Below are 27,917 nucleotides of genomic sequence, written 5' to 3' on the forward strand. Positions count from 1 at the left end.
AGGTCAAAATTTTGACTCTAAATTTGGAGATAATTAGTTAAAATTTCAATTAACTAAGGCTCAATTTCGAACTAATTAAGTGACAATTACAAAATAAAACCAGAAAATTTTGAATTTTTTAGCTGTAAATTAGAAAATTTCGAGATAGCAAAATTTTTAGTTTTACAAAGTCAAGATTTGGAGTTAATCATATTAAAATTTTCCAATAATGGATTGAAATTTACGGATAACAAAGCACAATTCTAAGTTAATTATGGTGAGATTTTAAGACAGTTAAGTAAAGACAATATAATAAAGGAAAATTTCGAATTTGAGAATCTAAAGTTTAATTAGGACAGAATTTTGAGTTCTTAAAGGCAAAAAATTTCATGATAATAAATTGAAAACCAGATATATAAGCAAAAATTTTGAACTTATTAACCCAAAATTTCTTGATTATAATTTAAAATTTCGAACTGTTGAACTAAAATTACGTAGGTCAAAATTTTGAGTCTATATTTGGAGATAATAATTCGTTAAAATTTCAATTAACTAAAGCTCAACTTCGAACTAATTAAGTTACAATTACAAAATAAAAAGAGAAAATTTTGAATTTTTTAGCTGTAAATTAGAAAATTTCGAGATAGCAAAATTTTTAGTTTTACAAAGTCAAGATTTGGAGTTAATCACATTAAAATTTTCCAATAATGGATTGAAATTTACAGATAACAAAGCACAATTCTAAGTTGATTACGGTGAGATTTTAAGATAATTAAGTCAAGTCAATACAATAAAGGAAAATTTCGAATTTGTGAATCTAAAGTTTAATTAGGACAGAATTTTGAATTATTAAAGTCAAAAAATTTCATGATAATAAATTAAAAACCAGATATATAAACAAAAATTTTGAACTTATTAACCCAAAATTTCTTGATTATAATTTAAAATTTCGAACTATTGAACTAAAATTACGTAGGTCAAAATTTTCACTCTAAATTTGGAAATAATTAGCTAAAATTTCAGTTAACACAGGCTCAATTTAGATCTAATTAGGCGAAAATTACAAAATAAAAAGGGAAGATTTTTGATTCCTTGGCTGTAAATTAGGATTTTTCGAGAACGTTAGCAAAATTTTTAGTTTTACAAGTAATATAGGTAAAAATTTTGAACTTAATAACCAAAATTTTCATGATTATTATTTGAAGTTTCGAACTATTGAACTAAAATTACGTAAGTCAAAATTTTGAGTCTAAATTTAAACATAATTACTTAAAATTTCAACTAACTAAGACTCAATTACGAACTAATTAGGTGGAAATTGCAAAATAAAAAGACAAAATTTTGAATTCTTAAACTGTAAATTAGGAAATTTCGAGACAGTAAAATTTTTAAAAGTCTTACATAGTGAAAATTTGGAGTTAATCACCTTAAAAGATTTTCCAATAATGGATCGAAATTTAGGGATAACAAAGCACAATTCTCAGTTAATAGGGGCAATTCTGAGTCAAAGTTGTTAAATTTAAAGGGTGTTAAATTGTAAATTTCCATAGTAACGAGTTAAATTCGTAAATCTGATTGGCTGTTTATTTTTTAACAACCTTTAAATTTTAACAGGTTTTATTCAGAATTGGGCCTAATAACAGTGAAATTTCAAGTTAATTAAGTCAAGACAATATAATAAACGAAAATTTCGAATTTGTAAGTCTAAAGTTTAATTACGTCAGAATTTTGAAATATTCGATATTTTTGATTAATTACCAGCAGTTTAGATTCACGAGTAATTAAGACAAAATTACAAAATAATTAATTAAAAGCCAGATAGATAAGTAAAAATTTCGAACAAATTAAACTGAAATTTTGTGTCTAAAATTAGAGATAAGTGTTAAAATTTGAATCAAGTAAATTTCAATTTGGAACTAATTAAGTGGAAATTACGAAATAAAAACGAAACTAAATAATTCTAAAGTTGTAAATTCACAATTCTAAGTTAATTACTGTGAAATTTCAAGTTAATTAAGTCAACAAGAAAAATTTCGGATTCGTGAGTTTAAAGTTTAATTACGTCACATTATTTAGTTAATTACTATAGCATTTTACATTTCATTAAGTCAAAATTACAAGATAATTAATAAAAGGCATATCGATAAAATTTCGTAGTTATAAGCTGAAATTTCGAACAATGCTCAAAAAATAAGTAAAAATTTGGAGTCTAAATTTAGAGATAAGTAGTTAAAATGTCAATTAGCGGGGTATCAATTTACGACTAACTAGGTGGACATTACAAAATAAAAGAAAAAAAGGCTGCAAGCTTTGAAATCTTAAGTTGCAAATTAGGAAATTTCTAGATAGTCTGCAAAATTTTTAGATTACGAAAATCAAAATTTGGACTTAATCAAATTAAAATTTCGCAATAGATAATAGAGAATAGAAAATTGGAAGTAAGAAATGACAATTCTAAATTCATTACGGTAAAATTAAAAATTTTGAAATTCTCAAGTTGATTCCACAACTGTAGGAATTTTTGGCCTGCCAGGTTTCATCAAATCTTCCTTGGATGTTCATCCGATGGCAAACCGACAAATTTGACATTTCTAATGTATGTATTTACATTAGAGTAAAATATCCACGACATTAAATTCCTGCCCTGACCTATAACCTTTACCTCGACAATTGACAGCCCAAAAACAACCACAACAAGAATTTAATTTAAAAACAGCCCCCGGCGCCCAAACCACCTGTCCATATTCATAAACAGTTTGTATTTTGAAAAATGCCCCAAATCTGGGGTCACAACCGCCTTTGTCCGTTTTATCGCAAAGCTATCAAAACTGAATGAAACGGCCACAATAGCCTGGAAAGTTTCGGGTCGCAATCAACAACTTTCTCCGTCGCAGTTGGCTCGGATTGCTTTTGACATGGCGGAAGTCGCCCTTGCCGAGGGCCAGTTTGCCCACTCGTCGCATTTTATTACAATTTTTTTAATTACGCCCGAGCTTCGTCGCACCCGCAGCCGCGCTCGCTGCGCCGCCACTGGCTCGCGTGCTCCGCTGTGACACCGTAATCGCACATCAATCAACATTTTCGGCCCGGTGATTATTTTTAGATATTTCGCAAGCAAATTGGAGAAAAATCGACTTTGCCGGAGCTGGTTTATGTGATTTATGTCACGATGTGAATTTAATTAACCCACTACGTTACATATACGCCGCTGATTTTCTCTATTTTCCGCGTTCTAGATGCATTGGTGCGAGGAATCTCTTTCTTGCTTTAATTAAGTTGGATGATGTAGGTGAATTATTAGAGGCGGTAGGGGACGGGCGGGGCGGCTGGAGCACGGAGAACGGGATTTTAGCCCATGTGTCTAGTTATATCGGTGTCATCTGATTTTCAATTAATAATAATAACATTTTTCCACTTTTCTGTGTTTTTTTTTGTATTAAAGGTGTCAAAACTTAGATCTCAGGATGTTGTGTCTTGGATATGTCACGATAAAAGGGGAGACCAAATGATGACTCATTTAGACGTTTTGTTTACACCGTTGCCATGGAAACCGCGCCTCTAGTCGCTGTATTTGGCTGGAAACAGTGACCACTGGCAGTAATTCAACTGGAGACCTTCACTGATATTTTAATGTCTATTAAACACGTATGATAAATTTTTGTGGATGTGAATTTTTCTCATCCGTTTACGTCAGTGATAGCAACTATGTCATTAATAATTATAATACTTATACTAATTCCGAAGTATATGACTCCGGTTTAGTGGTAATTTTATCATAGGTATTTGAGAACATATGTCCAGAAAAGGTCCAGAAAAAATTTTTAGAATATAAGTTAGGCTATATCCATGTATTTTTCATTTATAAATAAACCAAAAAAAAGTAATAAGACATTTATAAATCATCAACAAAACAAAACCAACAAAAGAAAAATCCATTAAAGCATAACCAACTAAACACTAGAGAAAGTGTTCAAAATTCCTGCCTTGGCATATAAGTAAGCTCGTAATGTTTTGAATGGGCGGAGCTACCTGCTAAGATAAGAGTGATTTGGCAGATCATATACCCTATAATAAAAGAGAGGGTGGGTGGGTGGGCCTAGTACCTGCTAAGACAAGAGTGATTTTGGCAGATGATATACCTTATAAGAAACGAGAGGGTGGGTGGGCGGGGCTAATACCTGCTAAGATAAGAGTGATTTTGGCAAATGAGATACCCTCTAAGACATTTAATTAAATGATTATAAGAAAAGACACTTGAGGCTCCAAAGCACTTTTAAATTCTTTCCAAACAGGGATAGCTAGAACCTCTAGAATATTTTAAATTTTTAAAAAAATAACGGTGTCCCAACAAAATCTCCATGGGTTCCCGAATTAATAGAGCATGGGTACACAAGAGTCTCCCGAATTAAAAAAAAAAAACACTCAAGACTTTTTCAAATTCGTAAAAAATAAAACACCAAAAACTGAAAAGATTTTTTCAAGTTCATCCAGCAACAAAACATCAGATTCCTTTAAATTTATCCGAAAAAAGTACACCAAGAGACCTAAAATTAACTGTGAACATTTTAAACGTAGGGTTTTGAAAACTGACAATTTTTGATATGTCAAAGAGTGTTGTCAAATGGAATTTTATCAAATTATTACAAAAACAACACAACCACATCATTTTTCAGACACCCGGTATAGAAACTTATATGGAAAAATTAAGGTCACAATTTCAAAATACGTTTAAACGTCTTTACAATAAGTAAAATTTAAATTTTATGACGAAACTTGCTGTTTATACCCGAGGCGTAGCCGAGAGTGCTAAAGTACTTGCTGAGAGACATTGAGTTCCAAAATTTATTCAAACAAAAAATAAACAGAAGTGCGTTGAATGAAGAAGAGGGTAGTCGCTGCTGGTTATAGTGTCCTAAACAATTAACCTCAAAAATAAGGTCGTAATGTTTCTAAATTTTGATCATTTTTTGTAAAAGTTAGTCATCAGTATTTGCTAAGATAAAACTGATTTTGGCAATGACATACCCTTTAAGAAAAATGAGGGTGGGTGGGCGGGGCTAGTAGCTGTCAAGATAAGACTGATTTTGGCAAATGAGATACCTTCTAAGAGAAAAGAACAGAGGGTGGGTGGGCGGGGCTAATACCTGCTAAGAAAGATTGATTTTTGCAAATGAGATCCTTCTAAGAAAATAGAGGGCGAGTGGCCTGGGTTAGGACCTGCTAAGACTTATAACATCACAACATTAAAGTAAAATTTTGACTGAAGGCAAAAGATATGTAGATAAATACTTTTTTACTTTTATTGAATGTATTTTTTGTATTTATTTCCGTCACACAATTCGTGTATTAATTGGTAATAACTGCTTGTTTTATATCTTCACGTTAAACTCATCAATAGGCTACAGATCTTAGGTTTTTTGCCTTTTTATATCTACATTTTTGTGCATACAATAAAGAATTCTCAAAATGCCTAAGGTAAAATCATCCATGAAAGATAAAATCAAATTATGGTTAAGGAATAATTTGGACACTAATTTATAATTTTCTTCAAAGACAATGAGTTATGCTGCAAAGTGTGTGGAAAAGTTGTAAGTAAACATTTAAAATACTGAAGCTTTAATTATGTTCACATTTTTGTTTCCTAGTTTAAGTGCGAAAAAAAAATCACACTTTGAACAACACTGCAGTGGCGATGAACATAAAAAGAACAAGAATAAATCCAGTAAACAGACTTTATTAAACATTCGTTCCGACAATGATTTTACGCAATTTTGCACCGATTTATGTATGGCATTTACCGCAGCAAATATTCCATGGAATAAAGTTAGTTGTCCTGAGTTTAAAAATTGTATGCATAAATATACAGGAAGGCATTTACCCTCAGAAAGCACTCTGAGAAAAAATTATTTACCCAAAGATGACGATATGGTGAGCACTAGAATTTTTATTTAAAAACTTTTTAACATAAATTTTATAATTTACAGGTAATTAAACAAATTAGAAATTCTATTGGCAATAACAATATATGGATTAGCGTCGATGAGACGACGGACAGATTAGGAAGATACATAGGCCATTTAGTAATGGAAAGTTATCTTCTGAAGACGCTGGCCGTCCATTTCTACTAGCTTTGAAGCAGCTTGATAAAACTAAAAGCAACATAATCTCGAGATTGATAAACGAATCATTGGATCTGCTATTGATAATTTTAAGCATTGAAATTATTATAATTTATTTAATTGTTAATTTGTAGCTTTATTGTGTCCAAAAGGAACTGAACACAAAAAAGTTAAATGGTTTGTATCAGATGGTGCTTCATACATGATCAAAACTGGTACTAATTTGAAGGTGTTTTGTGAAAATATAACACACTTAACATGTATAGTACGTGGGTTACATTTAGAAACAATTAGACTGAATTATCCAGATGTCATTGGGATAATTAGCAATGTTAAGAAAATCTTTTTAAAAACACCAATAAGAGTAGAGCTTTATAAAAACGGTTTGATGTTTTAAAACAAGTCAGTAAATATATAATGATTTTTACTATCATTCTTATATTGAATATTTTTAGGTTGTAATGTCATTTGAAGGCACAGAAGCACAAAGCATTAAAAAAGCTCAAGAATTCCTGAATGAAGCAAACGTTAAAAATGAACTCTTGTACATTAAAACTCACTTTAAAATTATTGCTGATGCAATAGAACAATTAGAAACTATAGGTTTAAAATCAAACCAAAGTATGGAAATTGTGGAAAAAGTGTATACATCTTTAAAAAACACACCAGGAAAGGTGAGGGAAATGGCGTTCCAAAAATTATGTTCTCTATTAAAAAAGAATCCAGGATACGATTTTATATGTTCAGTAAATAACGTAATTTGCAGTAATGGAAATGCTACCAACAATACATACATAAATGAAAACGTAGATTGTTCAATATTTAATTTTGCACCCATCACTTCTTGTGATGTGGAATGCACGTTTTCAAAACTTAAAAGTGTTTTAAGCGATCAAAGGTGTAAATTTACAATCGAAAATTTAGAGAAATATACAGTTTGCTTTTGTAACTCATTTTAAATACCTGAATTAATATTTTATTTTTTGTTAAATGCGACTTGCTTTAATCGTACCTAAAAAACGAACTACGACAATTGGAATCTTCCATTAATCAGCAATTAGAAGGTGAACGCTTTGTAAAAACTAATACCAGTGATAGTGACACAAAAAGTCTAGTCGACGAATTGAAAAATGAACTTTTTCATCACTTCACCAAATTTAAGAATGAACTTAATAAAACCATTGAGCACAAATTTAGCGAGATCCACTCTATAACGAAAAACTTGCAAGCTAAGCCAAAATTCAGCGATATAGTAAAGAAACAGGATGTAGTTATTATAAAACCAAAAACTAATCAAACCAGCAAAGTTACTCTGGAATCAATACAACAAACAATTGACCCCGTTGCTGAAGACATAGGAGTAAACCACATTAAACAACTGAGAAATGGAGGTGTTGTTATCGGGTGCAATAAGAAAGAAGATATTACTAAACTACATAACATTAGTACGCAAAAACTCGGCGAGGATTACACAATTCGAAAATCTGGGTTAAGAAATACCATGATAAAAATTGTTGGTTTAAGCGAATCATATAATGAAGAGTCTCTAAAAAGATGCATAACTAGACAAAACAGTACTTTGAAGGATCTTATAAACACATGGAAACTTGTTATCTGCAAGAAAATGAAAAAAAAATATATGGCGATAGTAGAAGTCGATCCAAAGTCATTTTTAGAATTTATCAAATTAAAAACAGTTCTTATACATTGAGATGAATGTCGAATTTTTGAGCATTTTGGAATAATTCGATGCTACAATTGCGGTGGTTACAATCATACAGCGAAATATTGTAAAGAAGGGACAAAGATTTGTCTAAACTGTGACAGTCGTGAACACGTCGAAATTGAATGTGAAAAGGGAGAAACGTCGTGTATTAATTGCATCAGATCAAATAAGAATTTGAAATTAGACTTAGACATTAATCACTCACGTTTTGACCCAAAATGTGAAGTACTTAAAAAACAAGTGCAACGCGCCCAGGCTAAAACAAAATATAACAATATATAGCAACCACAGCAAAATCAAGAAATATCTGACTTGAGAATTTTGTTTTTAAATATACAGTCCATCAGGAATAAAATTAATCTGCTAGAAGCTATTTTACATAATCATAATTTTAGTATCTTGTGCATAAGTGAGCACTGGTTAACCAGTGATGAAACAGAATGCGTTACAATTAATAATTTTAGAGTGGCTGATTCTTTTTCGAGAGTGATTCACACTCATGGTGGCGTGGTTCAATGCATAGATCCTTCCCTACAGTATGAAGACCTAACACAACTACATAATATATCCAAAGAAATTCATTGTGAATTAATCGGCATATATGTACATAAATTTGATGTATTGTTAATATCATTGTATAGATCACCCAGTGGTGATTATGATGTCTTTATTGAAACTTTAGTTAAGTTACTTAATATCATTAATTATAAACAGAAACATATACTAATTGGGGGTGACTTTAACCTTCATTTTAATGTAAACGACGTAAAGGCGCAAATGTTTTGTGATTTCTTACTTAGTTAGGGTTTCCAACCTTTAGTGACTTTTCCAACAAGGGGAAGTTCCTGTATTGACAATGTCTTTTGCAATTTCTCAAGTGAAAACATTAAGGTGAGTGCTTTTGAGACCCATCTGTCAGATCATAGAGGAGTAGCTATTAATATTTCTCAAATTTTTAAAACACAAGAAAAACAATTCAAACTTACAAGACCCCTCACGAATCATGGTAAATTAATTTTTTTCAATCTATTAAGTGCAGTTAATTGGGCCTTTGTAAAATCTGATATTGATATTAACAATAAGTTTAACATGTTCATTAATGCCATCTTATATAACTATTATATTGCATTTCCTGTAAAAACTATAGTCTGCTCTAATAGAATCAAAATTCCAAGTAATAATTGGTTTTCAACAGAACTTCAAAAGATGAGAGAAACATTAAAATTGCTTTCCGAAGCTTATAAATTGCATGGAACTTTAGAACTCAAATCGTTGTTACTGGAATTTAGACGTAAATACAATATAGCTATTAAAAATGCAAAAAAAACAAGCTAATGATAGATATATTAGATTAAACAAAAATAGTCCTAAAGCAATGTGGAAATTGATCAAATGTAAAAATCCCAAAAAACAACCTAAACAAACTTTTGCCATAACACCTGATGAATTTAATGCCTTTTTTACAAATATTGCTACAGACATCATTTCAACCTTGGCTCCCCCAAAATTTGATCCCATTAGCTTAATGACAAATATACCTAATATAAATACCTCATTTAATTTTCAACAAGTAACTTATATCCAAGTACGAGATGCTTTTGTTAGCTTACGAAATAATAATTCGAAAGACATTTATGGATTTACAGTACCACTTATTAAATCCCTTAAAGACATATTAATACAACCGCTTACCAATCTGATAAACTCCTGCATTGAAGTGAATTTATTCCCTGATTGTCTCAAACGAGCCAGTGTGGTTCCTATATACAAAAAAGGCGATCCTGATGATATTGGCAATTACAGGCCAATATCATTATTACCAATTTTTTCGAAAATTTTTGAGAAACTAATGCTACAGCAGATTACGGAATATCTAAACAAATATAACCTTCTGACATTACAACAATTTGGTTTCCGTAAAGGCCTCTCTACTTCTACAGCCATCAGCGCACTAGTCGAAAAGATAGTCCAGAGCTTTGAACGTAAAGAATATTACTCAACCCATTTCTTAGATCTCAGTAAGGCTTTTGATTGCGTAACTCACGATATTCTGTTAAGAAAATTATATTACTATAATTTCCAACCACCGAGTATAAATCTGATTATGAGTTACCTTAAAAATAGAACGCAAAGCGTATCCAGTGAAAACAGATCATCTTGTACTTATTCTGTTAATTATGGAGTTCCTCAAGGGTCCATTTTGGGACCAATATTGTTCTTGCTATATACAAATGATCTTCCAGACTACCTTAAAGAAGTTGATGTAAGTCTCTACGCTGATGATACTTGCATTGGTACAGCAGGAGTAACTGTTGACTTTGCCTTCAACGCCAATCAAAATTCTATGAAGAAAGCCGCAGAGTGGTTCAGTGCAAATAGACTCCATTTAAATAAAACAAAATGTGTCTCAATGCTCTTCACATTAAGACTCTGCGAATGTTCCATCGAATGTGCGGAATATACAAAGTACTTAGGAGTCATTATCGATAAGGAACTTACTTGGTGTCAACACGGTAATTATATGTCAGATGAAATTTCAAAAAATACCTTCCTTTTAAGAAATTTGGCTAATAATCTTTGTTTAAACTGTTTATGTATGGCCTATTATGCTCTGATACACTCTCTTCTCAATTATTCCATTTTAGTCTGGGGGCACTCATCATCTTTATCACGACTCTTTAAACTACAACGAAGATCAATCAGAATAATAGCTAATATAGGATACAGAGAAGATTGTAGAGCGTACTTCAAGTCACTAAAAATACTTACACTTCCTTCGCTTTATATTTATCGATGTTTGGAATTTATTACTCGGCATACAGAATTATATCCCAAAGTCAACCTCTATCACAACTACAGGACTAGACACGAGGATATTTGTTTCAGAAACTTGCGTCTCACTAAGTCGAGGGATGCCATTAATTATTTTTGCATAAAATTTTTGAACACTGCCTGACGAAGTACGTAGATACAACAGTCATGATTTTCTAAAAAATGTGAAACAATATTTGATACGAAGGGCATTTTATTCATTAGATGAATACCTAAATAATAATTTTAAAGACCTGGTGTTACTATCTAGTGGTGCTTAATTTATTGGATAGTAGATCATATATATTTATAGAGTTAATTCTAATTTGTTTCTTTTAAAAATTGTTATTTATTTTTACAAAATTATGTTCGATGTATTTACTAGCTTCTTCTGACGTGTGTAAAATGTTTTATTAGCACAAATAAAGATTTATTATTATTATTATTATTATTTGATCGCCATTTTTTTGCAATAACTTAGAATCAGTGGACGTAACTATAGATCGCATGTTTATTTAATAATTTTTTTTGTTTGTTACACAAAATATTTGTTTCTATAATGTTTTTTTTTTGATGTACGATTTTTCGTTGAGCAAATATTTTTTCCTACAAGTTTTTAACCTAAACTAAGATTTTTATAACCTAATTCTTCAATTTTGGGACCTAAAAATCTCTCCTTTTATTCATTTTTTAAGATCTCTGAGTTTTTCCCCGAGTTGATTCCACCCGTGCATGCACTCGTCCAATAAACGCCACTTTCCGTCCACGTAACGTAACTAAAACCAGCCCGTATTGTTTTTACACCTCTTAAACCCGCCGCCTCCGCTCCGCTCTCGGCGAGCTTCAACAGGTTCTTTCTTTGAATCGAAAATTCTCGATAGATAACAATCGAAATTGAATAGAAATTTACATTAGAACGGTTTTGTTTCCGCACACAATGTACCGATGTCAGCGCAATCGATACTCGCGAATGTCGCCGACAAAAGACATCGACAATGGCCCGTGTCATTCGCAGGACCAAACAAGCGCCATTGTTACGGTTTACACGGAAAATACTGTGTCGACGAACAAACTCGTGTTGTTCTTTTCCGTGCGATACAGAGACGCCAATAAGAGAGACGTGCTGATAAGGGCGATACGCGCGTGCCGCCAATGCGCGAATGCTATCACCAGGTATATGGAGGTTGGAGGCTTATCGCGACGTTGCCGCTTCCGGACGGCTTCCGATCACGTGGGGCGTGTGTGTGCGTACGGAGAATGGCAACGGTGGAGGGCGGATGGGGAGAGGCGGCGGGGATGTGGTGGTTTTGGAGGTCGGGAAAAGTTTGGCAATTAAATTTTAAAATGACAGAAGTGGACAGTTTAACTGGGAGACAATTAGGAGGAAAACTATCAAACGTTTTTTCAATGAGTTTTAACTAAAATCTGACATACAATTCTTGAAGAGTATACATTATTTACTCTTTATATTGTAATTTCATCTGACTTGACTTATGTACCCTAACGGTCATTAATAAATACTTACTTACTTACTTACTTACTTACTTACTTACTTACTTACTTACTTACTTACTTACTTACTTACTTACTTACTTACTTACTTACTTATTAGATAATTTCACTTGATAATAATTTCTCAACTACATTTGAAGTCATTAAATGTATTGGGGCCATCTATGAAGTGTTCTACAAATATCCAGCAGAAACATGCAGTTATTAAAAAATTTAAAATGTCTTTAGAAATAGAAAAACCAAGTGTAAAGCACAAGAAGAGAAAAAACCAGAGGGAAGAAAGGAAAGTTTGTCCTTTCACACAAATTAGTTTGAGATCTCTAAGAGCTTTGTAAATTTCAAGAATTTCGAAAAAATTGAGAGTGGTGCTTTTGTTTAAAACATGTAAGATTTTAACATTATTAATGGGGTGAAAGGAATACCCAAAAACTGAATGTATGTTAATTATACCAGTGTTTGAATACTTAGTGATTCAATTTATTATGTTCTTTAACTTCGCTCTTGAAATATAATCCGAAAAATATCGCTAATTTAAAAAACTATAAAATTTCACTTTTCGATTTCGTTTTGCGATAATCTCGATAAAGAAAAAACAAGTGCGGACAAAATAAAAAACATATATCAAAAAGATAATCAACGGACAAAAATCAGATATTCTCAATTACTTAGTCCATGCTTAACTTCTACTGTTAAGTGGGATTTATAAACTTGCTGTTGACGTTGAAGTTCCCGTTGCAGTTGCTGTTCCCGCTGACGTTGCTTTTAGAGCTGAAAATTGCCAAGTTGTCGTTGATTGTAACTCTGATGTTAAACTTTTGCTGTATTTAAAGGGGTTGTAAAAGAAAAGTGGACGATTTAAGTTGATTACTACAAAAATTTACCATTTTAGACATGGTTCAAGCTATAATTTCGGAGACTTGCACGGTCGGAATCAATACATGATCGTTTTCCGGGTTGGAACCGTTTTAATTGAGTTTTTGGGCTCAACGTTTCGCACACTTTCGTAAGTGGCATCTCCAGGAGCAGGATTAAGAATAAAGCAAAAGAGCACGGTAACTCAGTATGTCAACCATACCAGAGGCGAAACTCCAGAAGAAAATATAAGCCCCGCCCACCCGCCCTATCTCAATTGTGATGATTGTTTTTTTCAATCATCGAGAGCCAAAGGAGACGAATTTAATTGCAAAAACCTTATTATTTCTCTACAAGAAATGAGTATGTAAGACGTGTTTTTGAGAATCGTGTTATTCAAAGAATACTATGTATATTAAAGTCAAAGATTAAGCCCCACTCATACTTACCCCAATCTAAATAATGATAACCTCGATAAAGAAAAAACAAGTGTGGACAAAATAAAAAAAAAAATAAAAAAGGTAACCAACGGACAAAAATCAGATATTCTCAATTACTTAGTCCATGCTTAAATTCGACTGTTAAGTGGGATTTATAAACTTGCTGTTGACGTTGAAGTTCCCGTTGCAGTTGCTATTCCCGCTGACGTTGCTTTTAGAGCTGAAAATTGCCAAGTTGTCGTTGATTGTAACTCTGATGTTAAACTTTTGCTGTATTTAAAGGGGTTGTAAAAGAAAAGTGGACGATTTAAGTTGATTACTACAAAAATTTAGCATTTTAGACATGGTTTAAGCTATAATTTCGGAGACTTCCACGGTCGGAATCAATACATGATCGTTTTTCGGGTTGGAACCGTGTTAACTGAGTTTTTGGGGTCGACGTTTCGCACACTTTCGTAACTGGCATCTCCAGGAGCAGGGTTAAGAATAAGGCAAAAGAGCACGGTAACTCAGTATGTCAACCATACCAGAGACGAAACTCCAGAAGAAAATATAAGTCCCGCCCATCCGCCCTATCTCAATTGTGATGATTGTTTTTTTCAATCATCGAGAGCCAAAGGAACGGAATTTAATTGCAAAATCCTTATTTTTTCCCTACAAGAAATGAGTATGTAAGACGTGTTTTTGAGAATCGTGTTATTCAAAGAACAGTATTAAGTGTATTAAGAAAAAATTAAAGTCAAAGATTAAGCCCCACCCATACTTACCCTGATCTAAATAATGAAGTTTTTAATTGCAAAATCCATATTTCCTTACAAAAATTTACCACTTTAAACGCGTGTTAAGTCTCTAAGAATAAAAAATTCATCACAATTGAGATGGGTTGGGTGGGCGGCGTTTATATTTTAACTTGTTTTCTTAATATACATAGTATTCTTTGAACAACACGATATTCAACAACATGTTTTTAATCTCTTGTAAAGAAATAAGTGTTTTGCAGTTAATCTCCGCCCCCTTGCTTCACGACGAATAAAAAAATCATTAGAATTGAGATAGGGCGGGTGGGCGGGCTTATATTTTTCATTTTTGTTTCAATATGTCTAGACTTCTTTTCACAACATGAAACTTAAAATATATTTAAAATGGAAAATTTGTACAAGTTAATATCAATTTTGTAATGAGGCTTCGCCCCATAATTGTAAAATCCATATTTCCTTGCAAAAAGTACCATTTCAACCATGTTCTAAGTTTGTTGTTGTGAAAAGATGACTGCAGATATTAAGAAGAACAAGCAAAATATAAGCCCCGCCCACCCGCCCTATCTCAATTCGGATGATTTTTTTTATTCGTCGTAAGTCGAGGGGCGGAGTTTAATTGTAAAATCCTTATTTTTCTACGAGAAATTACCATGTGAAATATTTTCTTAAGTCGTGTTATGCAAAGAAAACTAAATGTATTAATTAAAAAAGAAAACCAAAAGAGAAGCCCCACCCATCCGTATCGATCTCAGTCGTGATGAATTTTTCATTCGTTGTCAGACCGAGGGCGGAGCGTAATTGCAAAAAATTGATATTTCACTATACAAATTTACTATTTTAAACATATTTTGAGTTTCTTGTTGTGAAAAGATGACTACACATATTAAGAAAAAAAGGCAAAATGTAAGCCCCGCCCGCCCGCCCTTTCTCAATTCTGATGATTTTTTTATTCGCCGTGAGCCAAGGAGGCGGCGCTTAATTGCAAAATACTTATTTCTCTACAAGCCAAAAATTAAGCCCCACCCATCTCCATCTCAAGCTCAATTGTGATGAATGTTTCATTTACTTTCCTACAAAAATTTATTTAAAAATATCTATAAATATATAAATGTTTGAACGCTTACTGATATAGTTATTTAGAAACAGTGAGGTGAAAGATCATGTATAGTATTTCCAGTATTGCTCAATTTTCACTTAATAAAAGTTCATGTATGTACATACATAGTAAAGAAAATTTAGCTTTGTGAATGTTATACATCTTGCAATTATCATTATTAAATTTATTTTTATTCGATGACGATGAAATTCTTCAGGTAACAATAAATCATTAGCGCTGACTATACCACACCTATTATTTGACATAACCAGTCCAAAAGACGGGAGTTACCATTAGGAACATCATTAAATTGATTCAAGTTTGTCATTGATGCGATTAATAGTTGAGTAATCCACACGTGCTGGAATACTAAAATCTCCTACGGTCATAAGTTTTTCCCCAAAACACCCATAAATTTCAAGAACATTTTTTCGGTAATACTGAAAAACTGTAAGATGCTTCCAATAATCTTAAAACGTTTGCAAGACTTCAGAGCAGTGTCAAAGTTAAATTGCAAAATTTTGTTATACCATTGCTCAGATAAGACTAATTTTGGCAAATCACATACCTTCGAAGAAAATAGAGGGTGGGTGGGCGGGGCTAGTATTTGATAAGATAAAACTGATTTTGGCACTTTAACATTTGTAACAAAAAAATCAAGGGTGGGTGGGGCTACTATTTAATAATATAAAACTGAGTTTGGCACTTTTAACATCTTTGGACCAATTTTCAACTAGTTTCGAAATAGTTGAATTCATTTTCTTGTACATTTCGATATCTAATTTTTGAAAAATTTAAAACAATTTTGAAGTGCTAGGTATTCCTGTTTGGAAAGATTTGAAAGTGCTTTAGAGCCTCTAGTGTCTTTTCTTATAATAATTTAATTAAATTTCTTAAAGGATAAGTCATTTGCCAAAATCACTCTTATTTTAGCAGGTACTAGCCCTGCCCACCCACCCTCCCTTTTCTTGGGGAATATGTCACTTGCCAACGTCGATCTTATTTTAGCAAGTACTAGCCCCGCCCACCCACCCTCTATTTTCTTGGGGGGTATGTGATTTGCCAAAATTAGTCTTATCTGAGCAAGATTTGCGTATAATAATCGTAGATGTTAAAAATTCAAAAATGTTAGGGAATTTGGGAGCTCCTTCCTCAGCAATTTCAATGCGATTACGTAGATCTTCCAAATTATCAATTTCAAGGCTGTAAACCCCGTTGTTTAAAGCACTGCAGAGGAAAAATTCGCCTGGATTTAAATCGGGTGGGCGGGCGGGCCACTGAATTATCCACTACAATCGATCCAATGACTGGAAGTTTCTTGAAGTTTCTGAGACTTTTCAAAATAAAGCTCGTTTTTTATTTAACACAGCGTATTCATTTTATTTGTTCACGCCTAACAATTTTTGCATAGGCAACAGATTTTTTTGTTTTAATAAGCAATCATAGCAATCACAGAAAAAAAAATGACAAAGATGTCAATGCCAAATAATGACAAAATTGAAAAAATTTTACAAATTACAACGAAAACGAATCTATACTTATAGTGTTTGTTTAATTGAACGTGCTAATCTTAGAAACTACTGGTTCGAATTCAAAAAATCTTTTTGTGTTGGATAGTTCATTTATCGTATCTAGATATAGGCTATATAACATCACGCTACGATCAAGAGGAGAGAAGTAGCAATGAAAAATTCGGAAAAACGGGAAAATTATTCCTCTTTTGACAGCTTCCGTTGCTTACACTGCTTAAACGGTTAAAGTTACGTAAAAATCATGTACAATGAAATTGTTCCCCTCTAAAAGTTCTAAAAAAAAGTCCGGACAGCATATGTCTATCTTTTAAGGTCGACTCAGTAGAACCTTTTTTATGGTAATGAAATTTGTTCTAAAATAATAATGCATCATGTATAAAATTCTCGCGTCACAGTGTTTGTAACCGAACTCCTCCGAAACGGGTTGACCGATTTGTATGAAATTTTTATGTATATTCGGTATGTCTGATAATAGGTTGTAAACTATTTTTTATACCCCTGAGTGCTAAGGGTGGCCCACCCTAAGAAGTTTGTTTTGGTTTATTTTTTGGACAACATTTTTTATTTTTATTGAAACAAAAATTATAAAAAAATTTCATGATAAACAGACAAAAAAGGCGATAAAAAATGGGAAAAAATGCAAAGAAAAAATGCAGCGTAAAAACGTGAAACAAAGGCAGAAAACGACAAAAATGCGCCAAACACGACAAAGAAACCGACAAAAAAAGTCCATTAAAACAGACATAAAAATACAAAAGTGACCAAAAAGACAAAATGTGTCAAAAAAAAGATAACCCAAAAAAATCAAGAAACGTGATACAAAACTAGAGATAAAAGAGTTGGAAAAAAGGTGAGAAAAAATTGCAGACAAAAAAAAGATAAAAAGGAGGCTAATAATTTCATAAAAAAGGGCATAAAGGCAATAAAAAAACAAAACGCGAAACAAAGGTGAAAAGGTAACAAGAAAAGGACCAAAAAGGCCCAAAAATGCGCCAAAAAAACTATAAAAAAGGCAACTAAAGAAAAGGGAGTGAAAAAAATGGTTTTAAGGAGACAAAAAAAGGAAAAAAAGCCGAAAAAAAGATGGAATGAAAAAACTTGTTTAAAAAAGCCATCAGAAAATACAACTAAGAAAAGAGGGTCAAGAAAAGATGACAAAACAAAGACAACAAAAAAAGGCGAAGCAAAAGTTAAAAAATCCACAAAATGAGGTCATAAAAAGAGCACAAAAGACCCACAAAAAACAGCAAAAAAGAGAGCAAAAAATTGTAAAAAAGGTGGCAAAAGAGGCGATAAAAAACAACGAAAAATGTGGTTAGAAAAAAGTAAAAAAACAGAAAGAAAAAAATACAGTAAAATCCCCAAATCACCAAATCCTCAAAATCCTCCAATCAAATCCTCCAATAACCAAATCTTCAAAATCCTCAAATCCTCATAGTACAGTACTCCACAGTAAAACAATGCAATAAAAGGGCAAAACATGCGATCAAAATATACACCAAAGAGGGTGGAAAAAAGGTGACAAAAAAGACGATAAAAAACAACGAATAAAACATGCTTAAGAAAGGAAAAAGAAAGAGACGAAGAAAAAGATACAGTTAAATCCTCAAATCACCAAATCTTCAAAATCCTCAAAACCCCAAATCTTAAAAATCCTCCACCCACCAAATCCGCGAATCCTGAAATCTCCAAATCCTTAAATCACCAAATTTTTAAAACCTCAACTTCCTCAAACCACCAAATACTCAAATACTGGAAATCCTCAAATCTTCAAATCACCAAATTTTCAAATCCCAATAACGTAAAAACAGTAAAAAATATAATAAAAGAACAAAAAATGTGATCAAGGAAGGGGAGGGAAAAATCGATAAAAAAACAACCAAAAAATATGGTTAAAAAAGGAAAAAAATAGATGAAGAAAATGATACAGTTAAATTCCCCATATCATTAAATCCTCAAAATCCTCCAACCATCAAATCATCAAATCCTCAAATCACCAAATCCTCAAAATGCTCAAATTACCAAATTCTCAAATCCTCAAATTCCTCAAATCACCAAATTCTCAAATTCTGGAAATCCTCAAAATCTTCAAATCACCAAATTCTGAACATTCTCAAATCCCCTAATCCAAATAACGTTAAAACAGTAAAAAATGCATTAAAGCACAAAAAGCTCGGTCAAAATATACAATAAAGGGAATGGAAGAAAGGTGAGAAAAAAGGCGATAAAAAAAACAACAAAAAATATGGTAAAAAAGAAAAAATAGAGACGAAGAAAATGATACAGTTAGATATCCAAATTTTCACTTTTCTACCACCAACCCCCATTTTTTAATCTTATGTAATAAAAATCAATTGCTGTTCCTGTTAATCTCGCTAAAATTCAAAAACGGCTTAACCGATTTGAAGAATTTTTTATGTTACGGGGATGGTTTATAAATAAAAAAATAGAGAAGACTTAAAAGAACAGCTAAAAAATCAAAAAATTCTAAAAATTTTGTATGATAATCGCCACTTCGAATTAATTTCAATAGTTGGCGTTCCTGACGGACCTGTCGTCTAACTGACGTGTCATACAAAACTATTTCTTCCGTGCGATTGTGAAAAGTATACTTATTGAATTTCAAATCGTTCTTTGTTTTTTCGTAAAAAAACGTCGTTTATTTTAAGAAAAGTCTTGGTTAAAGTGAATTTAGTTACACATTGCGAAAGTTTCTTATTAATTTTGATCTGCCATTCTATCTATCTATATTCACTTTGTTGGTTTCGACAAAACCTCAAACTTTACCGTTATTCGAGGATTTAATTTGAAGTTTTCAATATTTTAAAATTCTCAAGACAAAATTTACAGATCTGATTGACTGAAAATAATTCATAGCTTTGATCAACCGACTTCAATCGTTTCGAAAATTTTCCCAAAATTTAAACATTGTCGAGTGAACGAATCATGGAATCCGATAAATTAAAACTGAAGCCGTAAGATTTATTTAGACCTTTTATTTATGCATAAATTGTGCAGTGCGTTCTTTCTAACACTGGCCATAGAGAAGCCCATCTCAAGGTGTCTACCCCATACTGACTTATATTCTGGTGACTTGATTTTTGCTTTGATGGTTGAACGCTGTCACTGTTTTCCTTTTTTGTTGTATCGAGATACTACTTGAGCATCAACTGTTACCTACTGAAGTATTAGCATCATCTAGAAATACTAGAAATATTTTGATTTGATATTCGAGTATGAGCATCTACTGAGTTTTATTTATATCAACCATTATCAAAAAATTGATCGAAAGTTGTTTCGACAGAACTTCCTTCGCACGAAAAGTATAGTGAAACATATTCAGCATTTTCGAGTTGAGTCTTTTCTTCACACAATTTTGTGATGACTTAATCAACATTTACGATCAATACGTATACGACCTTGGATTGGTGCAGTGTAATACTAAAAATAACTGTATTGTATTCCCAAAATTATCTGCGAAAATCGAGTGAGCCGTTCCATCAATTTTTTGGGGGGAATAAATAAATATTCTTAACAATTTACCATGCTTACAATAACTTTAAAACGTCTGCAAGATCTCAAAGTATTCATTTCTGCAACTCTTAAGTTATTCAATAAAATAAATTGACTGATCCATACGTTTTTTTGATTCAGTGTAAAAGCAAATCTTAAAAATATGAATGCAATGATAAATTACGGAAAAATGCTGATGATATTTTGCACATTTTAGATAGGAAAAATCTTGAGCCTAGAACCTCTTGATGCTAAACTAAGGAGAAACAAAAACGTTCTAGTTTTATTTAACTATCAGACGGACGTCCACAATAGATACATGTTTCCTCAATTAAAATTCACTGATATATGCACATGTTTGCGGACAATTTGGAAAAATTTTTCATTGCCGCCTATCCCTCTACTGTTAGTACAGTGTGCAAAATGACGTTTGCGTCATTAACATTTTTTAATTTAATAGTGATAATTATTATAATTAATTAATTTTCTTCTTTCGCAGCCGAGTTAATTGACTTGGCGGTGTAAAAACGTAATTTATCATTGTTCTGACGCAATAATAAGCAAACAACTGTAATTGCTTTCTGGAAAACCTGATGTATTTTCAATAATAATTAACTGAAATAATCAATCACATACGGTTATTAGGTGTCTTCTCTACAAACAAAACTATTGTGTAACGAGATACTGGAAGCGTTGTATAACTTACAAAAAATATCAATTCACAATCTATTACATGCGACATTAATTTTTTTAAATACTAAAAATAACTAATGTTCACGTGCGCACCACTTACTATGTAACACTGATCATTTCAGACGTATTTAACCCCGCGGAGACACACTTTATTGTTGCGGCCGGTCACGTTTTATCTTCGCGTCATCACTGTAACGCTTCACAGCCCTGAAACAAAAAAAAAAGAAACACTTAGGTACTACATACACATCATGAAGCATAATCTAATAATAAAATTTATACGTCACTTTTATAGGTCTCACTCTATTAAATAGTAGCCACGGAGAGAAGTTCGCGCCGTTGATTGCCATAATTTATTATGTTGGTTAAGTAAAGTAATTACAGTTTGACCACAAATCACTTTTTCCACTTGTGTCGGCCACAGCAAATCGATACCAGAGCACACTCGTCAATTCCGATCAAGAAATGTGCCACAATTAAAAAACTAAGTCGGCTCAGAATGCATACCGTGACGTCACCCAGTATCCTCAATACATACGTACAAAAACACATGACTGTATTTTGCGTAATTTTCGCCAAAATTCGAAAACCTCTCGCATGTGCGTTCATCCAGATTCGTATTTTCTGATTAGTCCCCCCTCGCCGAATCGATAATTACCCCACAATTATCGTTCCCGTGGCTACGAGCCGCCGCTGTCTGCTAGTTTGTTGCACCTTGTTAATAACGCTGACTTTGCATATTGCTGGGCTTTTTGTAGCGCTCGGTTCTCGGTGCTGCACGTTTTAGGAACGCCATTAAATGCTGTGCATATGGCATATACGAGACCGCACGTTTAATTTTCACATTATCGTTTTTTTCCCACCTTCATCATCGTCAGCATCATCTACGCGCAGCCAATATCGTTTAGACAGTTTTAGAAGGTGATAATTAGTCTCCGGGATCGGATTTTTTGCCCAACACGTGACCGATTAATTACGCAACGCACCGTGGAACATGGTCGGGTTTGGGTACGTGCGCGAAAATGCCCAGGCGTTTCGACATTTGAATGTTAATCTATTGGAGCGATTTCAAGACATGGAATGATCAGTTTTTAATAAAGTGAGATTGGATGAATGTTTCTGGCAAAAGATAAAGTTTAATTAAGGAGACTAGCAGGGGGGGAATCGGTAGAAAGTAGGCAGTTGATATGGGTTCGCAAATGGAATTTATTAATTGTTTAATATTGCTGACATTTGTAAGAACAGCTAAGAAAAAAATTTGTCAGATCAGGTCAGGTCAGGTCAGGTCAGTGGCGGCGTAGCGTGGTTCTTTTCCCCTTTTTTTTTCAACTAATAAAATGGAAAGATTGTTTAGTCGTGCTTACCTCACTGTGGACTTTAAGTAGGATTTTATCAATTTTAGACAAGTTTTAAGTTTCTTCTTGTCGAAATAAGACTACACATACTAAGAGAAAAGGGCAAAATATAGCCCCGCCCACCCGCCCAATCTCAATTGTGATGATTTTTTATATTCGCCGTGAGCCAAGAAGGCGAAGCTTAACTGCAAAATCCTTATATCTCTACAAGAAATTAAAAATATCTCCGATCTCAATCCTCAATTGTGATGAATTTTTCATTCGTCGTCACATGCATCGAGGGGTGGGCTTAATTGCAAGATCGATGTTTGTCTACAAGAATTTACCATTATAAACATGTTTTAGGTTCCTTGTTCTGAAAAGACGACTACGTTTGTTAAGAAAAAAGGCAAAATATATGCCCCGCCCACCCACCCTCTCTCAATTGTGATGATTTTTTTATAATCGTTGAGAGCCAAAGGAGCGGAATTTAAATGCAAAATTCTTATTATTTCTCACTCTACAAGAAATTGCCCTGTAAGACATTTTTTTGACTATCGTGCTATATATGTGTATTAAAAACAGATATGTATATTAAAAAAAAATTAAGTCAAAGATTAAGGCCTACCCATAACTGCTACATCTAAATAGCAATGAAGATTTCATTGGTTGGCGAACCTAGGGGCGGAGCCTAATTGCAAAATCCAGATTTCCTTACAAAATTTACCATTTTAAACGTACCATAAGTTTCTAAAAAATAAAAAAATAATCACAATTGACATGAGGTGGGTGGGCGGGGTGTATATTATGCCTTACTTCTTAATATACATAATATTCTTTGAACTACACGATGCTCAAAAACATGTTTTTAATTTCTGGTAAAGAAATTTGAAAGTATTTTGCAGATAAGATCTCTTGGTTCACTCCGAATATTTCGAAAATATTGCTCCATGACCCTAAAGATGCTATATTTTTGGAATCAGCATGGCAAGATCTATAACCCTGAATTTTTTGAGAATTTTTCGACAATTTTTTCACACATGAAACTTTCCACATGCATTTCGACCATTTTCGACGACTTTCGAAATTTAATTAAATACATTTTCTTGTCGATTTCGGGCCGCAGAAATCACTTCCGGTGTCATTTCTTCCATAACTTCAACCAATTATTAAAAATTTTAAAAAATTCGAATTTCACTCCGAATATTTCGAAAATGTTGCTTCGTGGCCATAAACTCCCTATATTTTTGGAAACACCATATCGAGATCTATAGATTCCAGATTTTTTTGTGGATTTTTAGACTTTTTCAAAACTGAAATTATTCAGTACCTAATCTCCATTTCTTCAAATTTTGACCCATTTATTGACCATTTTCAAAACTTAACTGAATACATCTTGTAGATTTCGAGCTCTGGAAGTCACTTCCGGCGTCGTTTCCTCGATAACTTCAACCGTTTTTCCAGAATTGCCCATTGAAATATCGAAATTTTTCACATTTTTGAAAAATGTGTTTTTAGAACCCAATATTTCGAAAATATTGCTCCGTTAACATAAACACGCTATATTGTTGGAATCACCACGTCGAGATATACTTATATTCGAGAATTTTTTGTGGATTTTGAGATAATTTTTTCAAAATTGAAATTTTGACCCATTGTCGGAGTTGAACTAAACACATTTTCTTCTGGATTTCGAGCTCTGGAAATCACTTCCGGTGTCGTTTCCTCGATAACTTCAACCGTTTTTCCAGAATTGTCCATTGAAATATCGAAATTTTTCAATGTGTTTTTAGAATCCAAAATTTCGAAAATATGCCTCCGTTACCATAAACACGCTATATTGTTGCAATCACCACGTCGAGATATAGATATATTTGAGAATGTTTTGTGGATTTTGAGACAATTTTTTCAAAATTGAAATTTTAACGTATTTTTGAAGTTTTACTAAACACATTTTCTTGTAGATTTCGAGCTCTACAAATCACTTCCGGTCTCGTTTCTTCCATAACTCCAACCGTTTTTCCAGAATTGCCCACTGAAATATCGCGATTTCTGAAAATTTTGAAAAATTTGTTTTTAAACCCGAATGTTTCAAAATTATTGCTCTGTAACCAAATAATAGTTTTGAAATCACCACGTCGAGATGTATGTCCTAGAATTCCCAGGTCAAGTCTAGTTTAGTAAAGTGTGGTCAGGTCAGGTCAGGTCAGGTCAGGTCAGGTGACTAATTATGACTCAAAATGGTTCAACAAAACTACTGACTTTCATTTTATTAAATTATAATTCACTTAGTAAGAAATTAATCATGATTTTGAAGACACCGTTACTTCTTTTGTCTCGGTTTTGGGGTTCTGAATATTGTAGATTTCGAGCTCTGGAAGTCACTTCCGGCGTCGTTTCCTCGATAACTTCAACCGTTTTTCCAGAATTGCCCATTGAAATATCGAAATTTTTCACATTTTTGAAAAATGTGTTTTTAGAACCCAATATTTCGAAAATATTGCTCCGTTAACATAAACACGCTATATTGTTGGAATCACCACGTCGAGATATACTTATATTCGAGAATTTTTTGTGGATTTTGAGATAATTTTTTCAAAATTGAAATTTTGACCCATTATCGGAGTTGAACTACGAGCCCTAACAACTAAATATTGGGACAACAAAAAATTTTTGTAAAAAAATCATCAAACTTTTTAACAAAAATGTAATTTATTTTAGATAATTAAAATTTTCAAATTACTTCGTCTTGCAAAACTGTTAATGTTTACAGCACAACAAAAACTGATTTCTAACTCAAACAGTGACATAAAACTCTAAAACAACGTAACATTTTGTGACACATAAATATTGGGACACAGCAAATTCGGTAACTGGTCATATCTCCTTTCGCCTTAATAACTGCAGGAATTCTTGTCATCATACTTTGAAGTAATATTCTACAATACACAGGAGTTGTTACCGTATCCTACACTCGCTAAATTTCCTGTTGAAGATTGACAATCGTTTGTCATGGATGATTTCCTAAATATTTTTTTATTTCACGCCATTCCGTCTCTACTAGATTAGGATCTGGGCTATTCGATGGTCAAGGCAAACATTTAGGTTATTATTCTTTGTAATAAGTGTTGTAGGTGTGTAACTGGAAGCATCATCCTGTTGAAAAATATAAATATCAACAGGATAGACTGCTTCAGTAGTTGTTAATATTTTTTTACAAAGTCTCTTGACATTTGTTTGAATTTGTAATTTCCCTTCCATGAACGTTGTTAACTGGTCTTTAAATTCCGTTAATAGACATGCACCCCCAAACCATTTTTCCGCTTGCAAACTTGACTGAATGTTTGAGATAATCCATATTAAAATTCCTTTTTTATTTCAATAACTCTTTTTCGACTATTATCTCACCCATACATCAAATTTGGACTCAGCGTTATATATTACTTTTCTCCAATTTTTATGTTGGTCATATTAACCGATTTTTCTTATGGGCAGTTTTTAATTGTGGTTTTACTTTAGCCTAACATAATATAAATAAATAATAAAGTCCATCGAAGATAGCTTTATTTAAGATTTACAATGTGAAAACCAAGGCCTGATTTGTGTATCCATTCGCGACAATATTGTCTTGAAACATTTAGTTGGTTATCGCTATTCCAGCAAGTAGTAATTTCTCTTGAAGTACTCCGTCGTCCACTTTTATAAATTTTCACCAATTGTCGTTGATCACCCGGCTTCACAAGTGGTGGCCTACCGGGAATTTTACCTTTTATTCCTATGGTACCTCTGTCTGCGTAATATTTTACGTTGTTTACCATCGACGACTAAGCTATTTGGAACAAATCTTCACTTTTTCTTATCGATTTTCCCATGCAGTACTGCGAAATTATTATTTTCAGAAATTTTACTAAAACTATCCCACCACTAACTATTTTCTTCTAAGTAAAACCGACACTAGTATGAAATGCTACGATCCCTATAATAATGGCAGCATTTACCAGCTACTACGTTTGTATTTCGATGGTATCCTTAGCAAATTTTCTCGGGTGTCCCAACATTTATGTGTCAGCAAAAATGGCACATTTTTTATTTAGGTGACAATTTTTGCGCTCTAAGAAAATTTATTAATTTGCAAAATACCTCACTCTCTGCCAAAATAGATGCCCATGCAAAATTTGCATTTAGTCCAAACGAATTGAATGATATCAAAAATATGTACCGGATTTTTTTGAGAAATTGTCTGTGTCCCAATATTTAGTTGTTAGGGCTCGTAAACACATTTTCTTCTGGATTTCGAGCTCTGGAAATCACTTCCGGTGTCGTTTCCTCGATAACTTCAACCGTTTTTCCAGAATTGTCCATTGAAATATCGAAATTTTTCAATGTGTTTTTAGAATCCAAAATTTCGAAAATATGCCTCCGTTACCATAAACACGCTATATTGTTGGAATCACCACGTCGAGATATACATATATTCGAGAATTTTTTGTGGATTTTGAGACAATTTTTTCATAATTGAAATTTTGACCAATTTTCGGAGTTGAACTAAACACATTTTCTTGTAGATTTCGAGGTCTGGAAATCACCTCCCGCTTCGCTTCCTTGATAACTTCAACCGTTTCTCCAGAATTGCCCATTGAAAAATCGAAATTTTTCAAATTTTTGAAAAATGTGTTTTTAGAACCCAATATTTCGAAAATATTGCTCCCTTACCAGAAACACGCTATATTCTTGGAATCACCACGTCGAAATATACATATATTCCAGAATTTTTTGTGTATTTTGAAACCATTTTTTCAAAATTGAAATTTTGACCTATTTTCGGAGTTGAACTAAACACATTTTCTTGTAGATTTCGAGCCCTGGAAATCACTTCCGGTCTCGTTTCTTCCATAACTCCAACCGTTTTTCCAGAATTGCCCATTGAAATATCACCACGTCGAGATCTACATATATCCTAAAATTCCCAGGTCAAGTCTGGTTTAGTCAAGTGTGGTCAGGTCAGGTCAGGCCAGGTGTCTAACTGTGACTCAAAATGGTTCAACGAAAGCACCGACTTTCATTTTATTAAATTATAATTCACTTAGTAAGAAATTAATCATGATTTTGAAGATACCCTTACTTCTTTTGTCTCGGTTTTGGGGTTCTGAATATTTGGTCCTTTGAGCCGGATGAACAACTTCTCTCGAGTCTCGGCCCCGTCCAGCAAAAAATACTGTAATGTTTTTTCTAGTCGAAAGTGTGGTTTTTGTGTTATTTAAAAATATAGAGTATATTTTAATGAAAAATTAGCTGAACGTCACAAACACATGAGGTATTTGAGAACAAATACGCCCAAAAAAGAATAACTTATGCCTGTTATAAATCCAGTTCTATTCTTTAGTGTTTCCTTAACTCATTCCTAAAATATCATCCTTAATTATTCATATAAAATTCAGCTTTTGCATTACTTATTTAGAGAATGGGTTGTAACATTAAAATTTTAGAAACTGAATTTTGACTATAATTGATACAAGGTGATTATTAATATATCCGAAAAACTTGAGGAGTAT

At 32.8% G+C, this 27,917-nt stretch overlaps 1 protein-coding gene across 3 annotated transcripts in view; it reads right to left on the reverse strand.

Moving 5' to 3' along the window:
- The window catches only part of LOC135131081 (uncharacterized), a 782,641-nt gene that overhangs the window by 64,031 nt on the left and 690,693 nt on the right, over positions 1-27,917 (reverse strand). For all 3 annotated transcript variants that reach the window (XR_010280867.1, XM_064058612.1, XM_064058611.1), the window contains exon 7: positions 21,132-21,238. Coding sequence is in view for 2 of the 3 variants with exons in the window: in XM_064058612.1 (XP_063914682.1) it covers positions 21,181-21,238 (58 nt within the window). In the remaining variant the exon portion in view is untranslated. The remainder of the gene's footprint in view (positions 1-21,131; positions 21,239-27,917) is intronic.

This window comes from Zophobas morio, unplaced genomic scaffold (genome assembly GCF_036711695.1).
Source record: "Zophobas morio isolate AGI-343-1 ecotype UQ-CSIRO unplaced genomic scaffold, CSIRO_AGI_Zmor_V1 ptg000018l, whole genome shotgun sequence".
In the NCBI taxonomy this organism is placed as follows: domain Eukaryota; kingdom Metazoa; phylum Arthropoda; class Insecta; order Coleoptera; family Tenebrionidae; genus Zophobas; species Zophobas morio.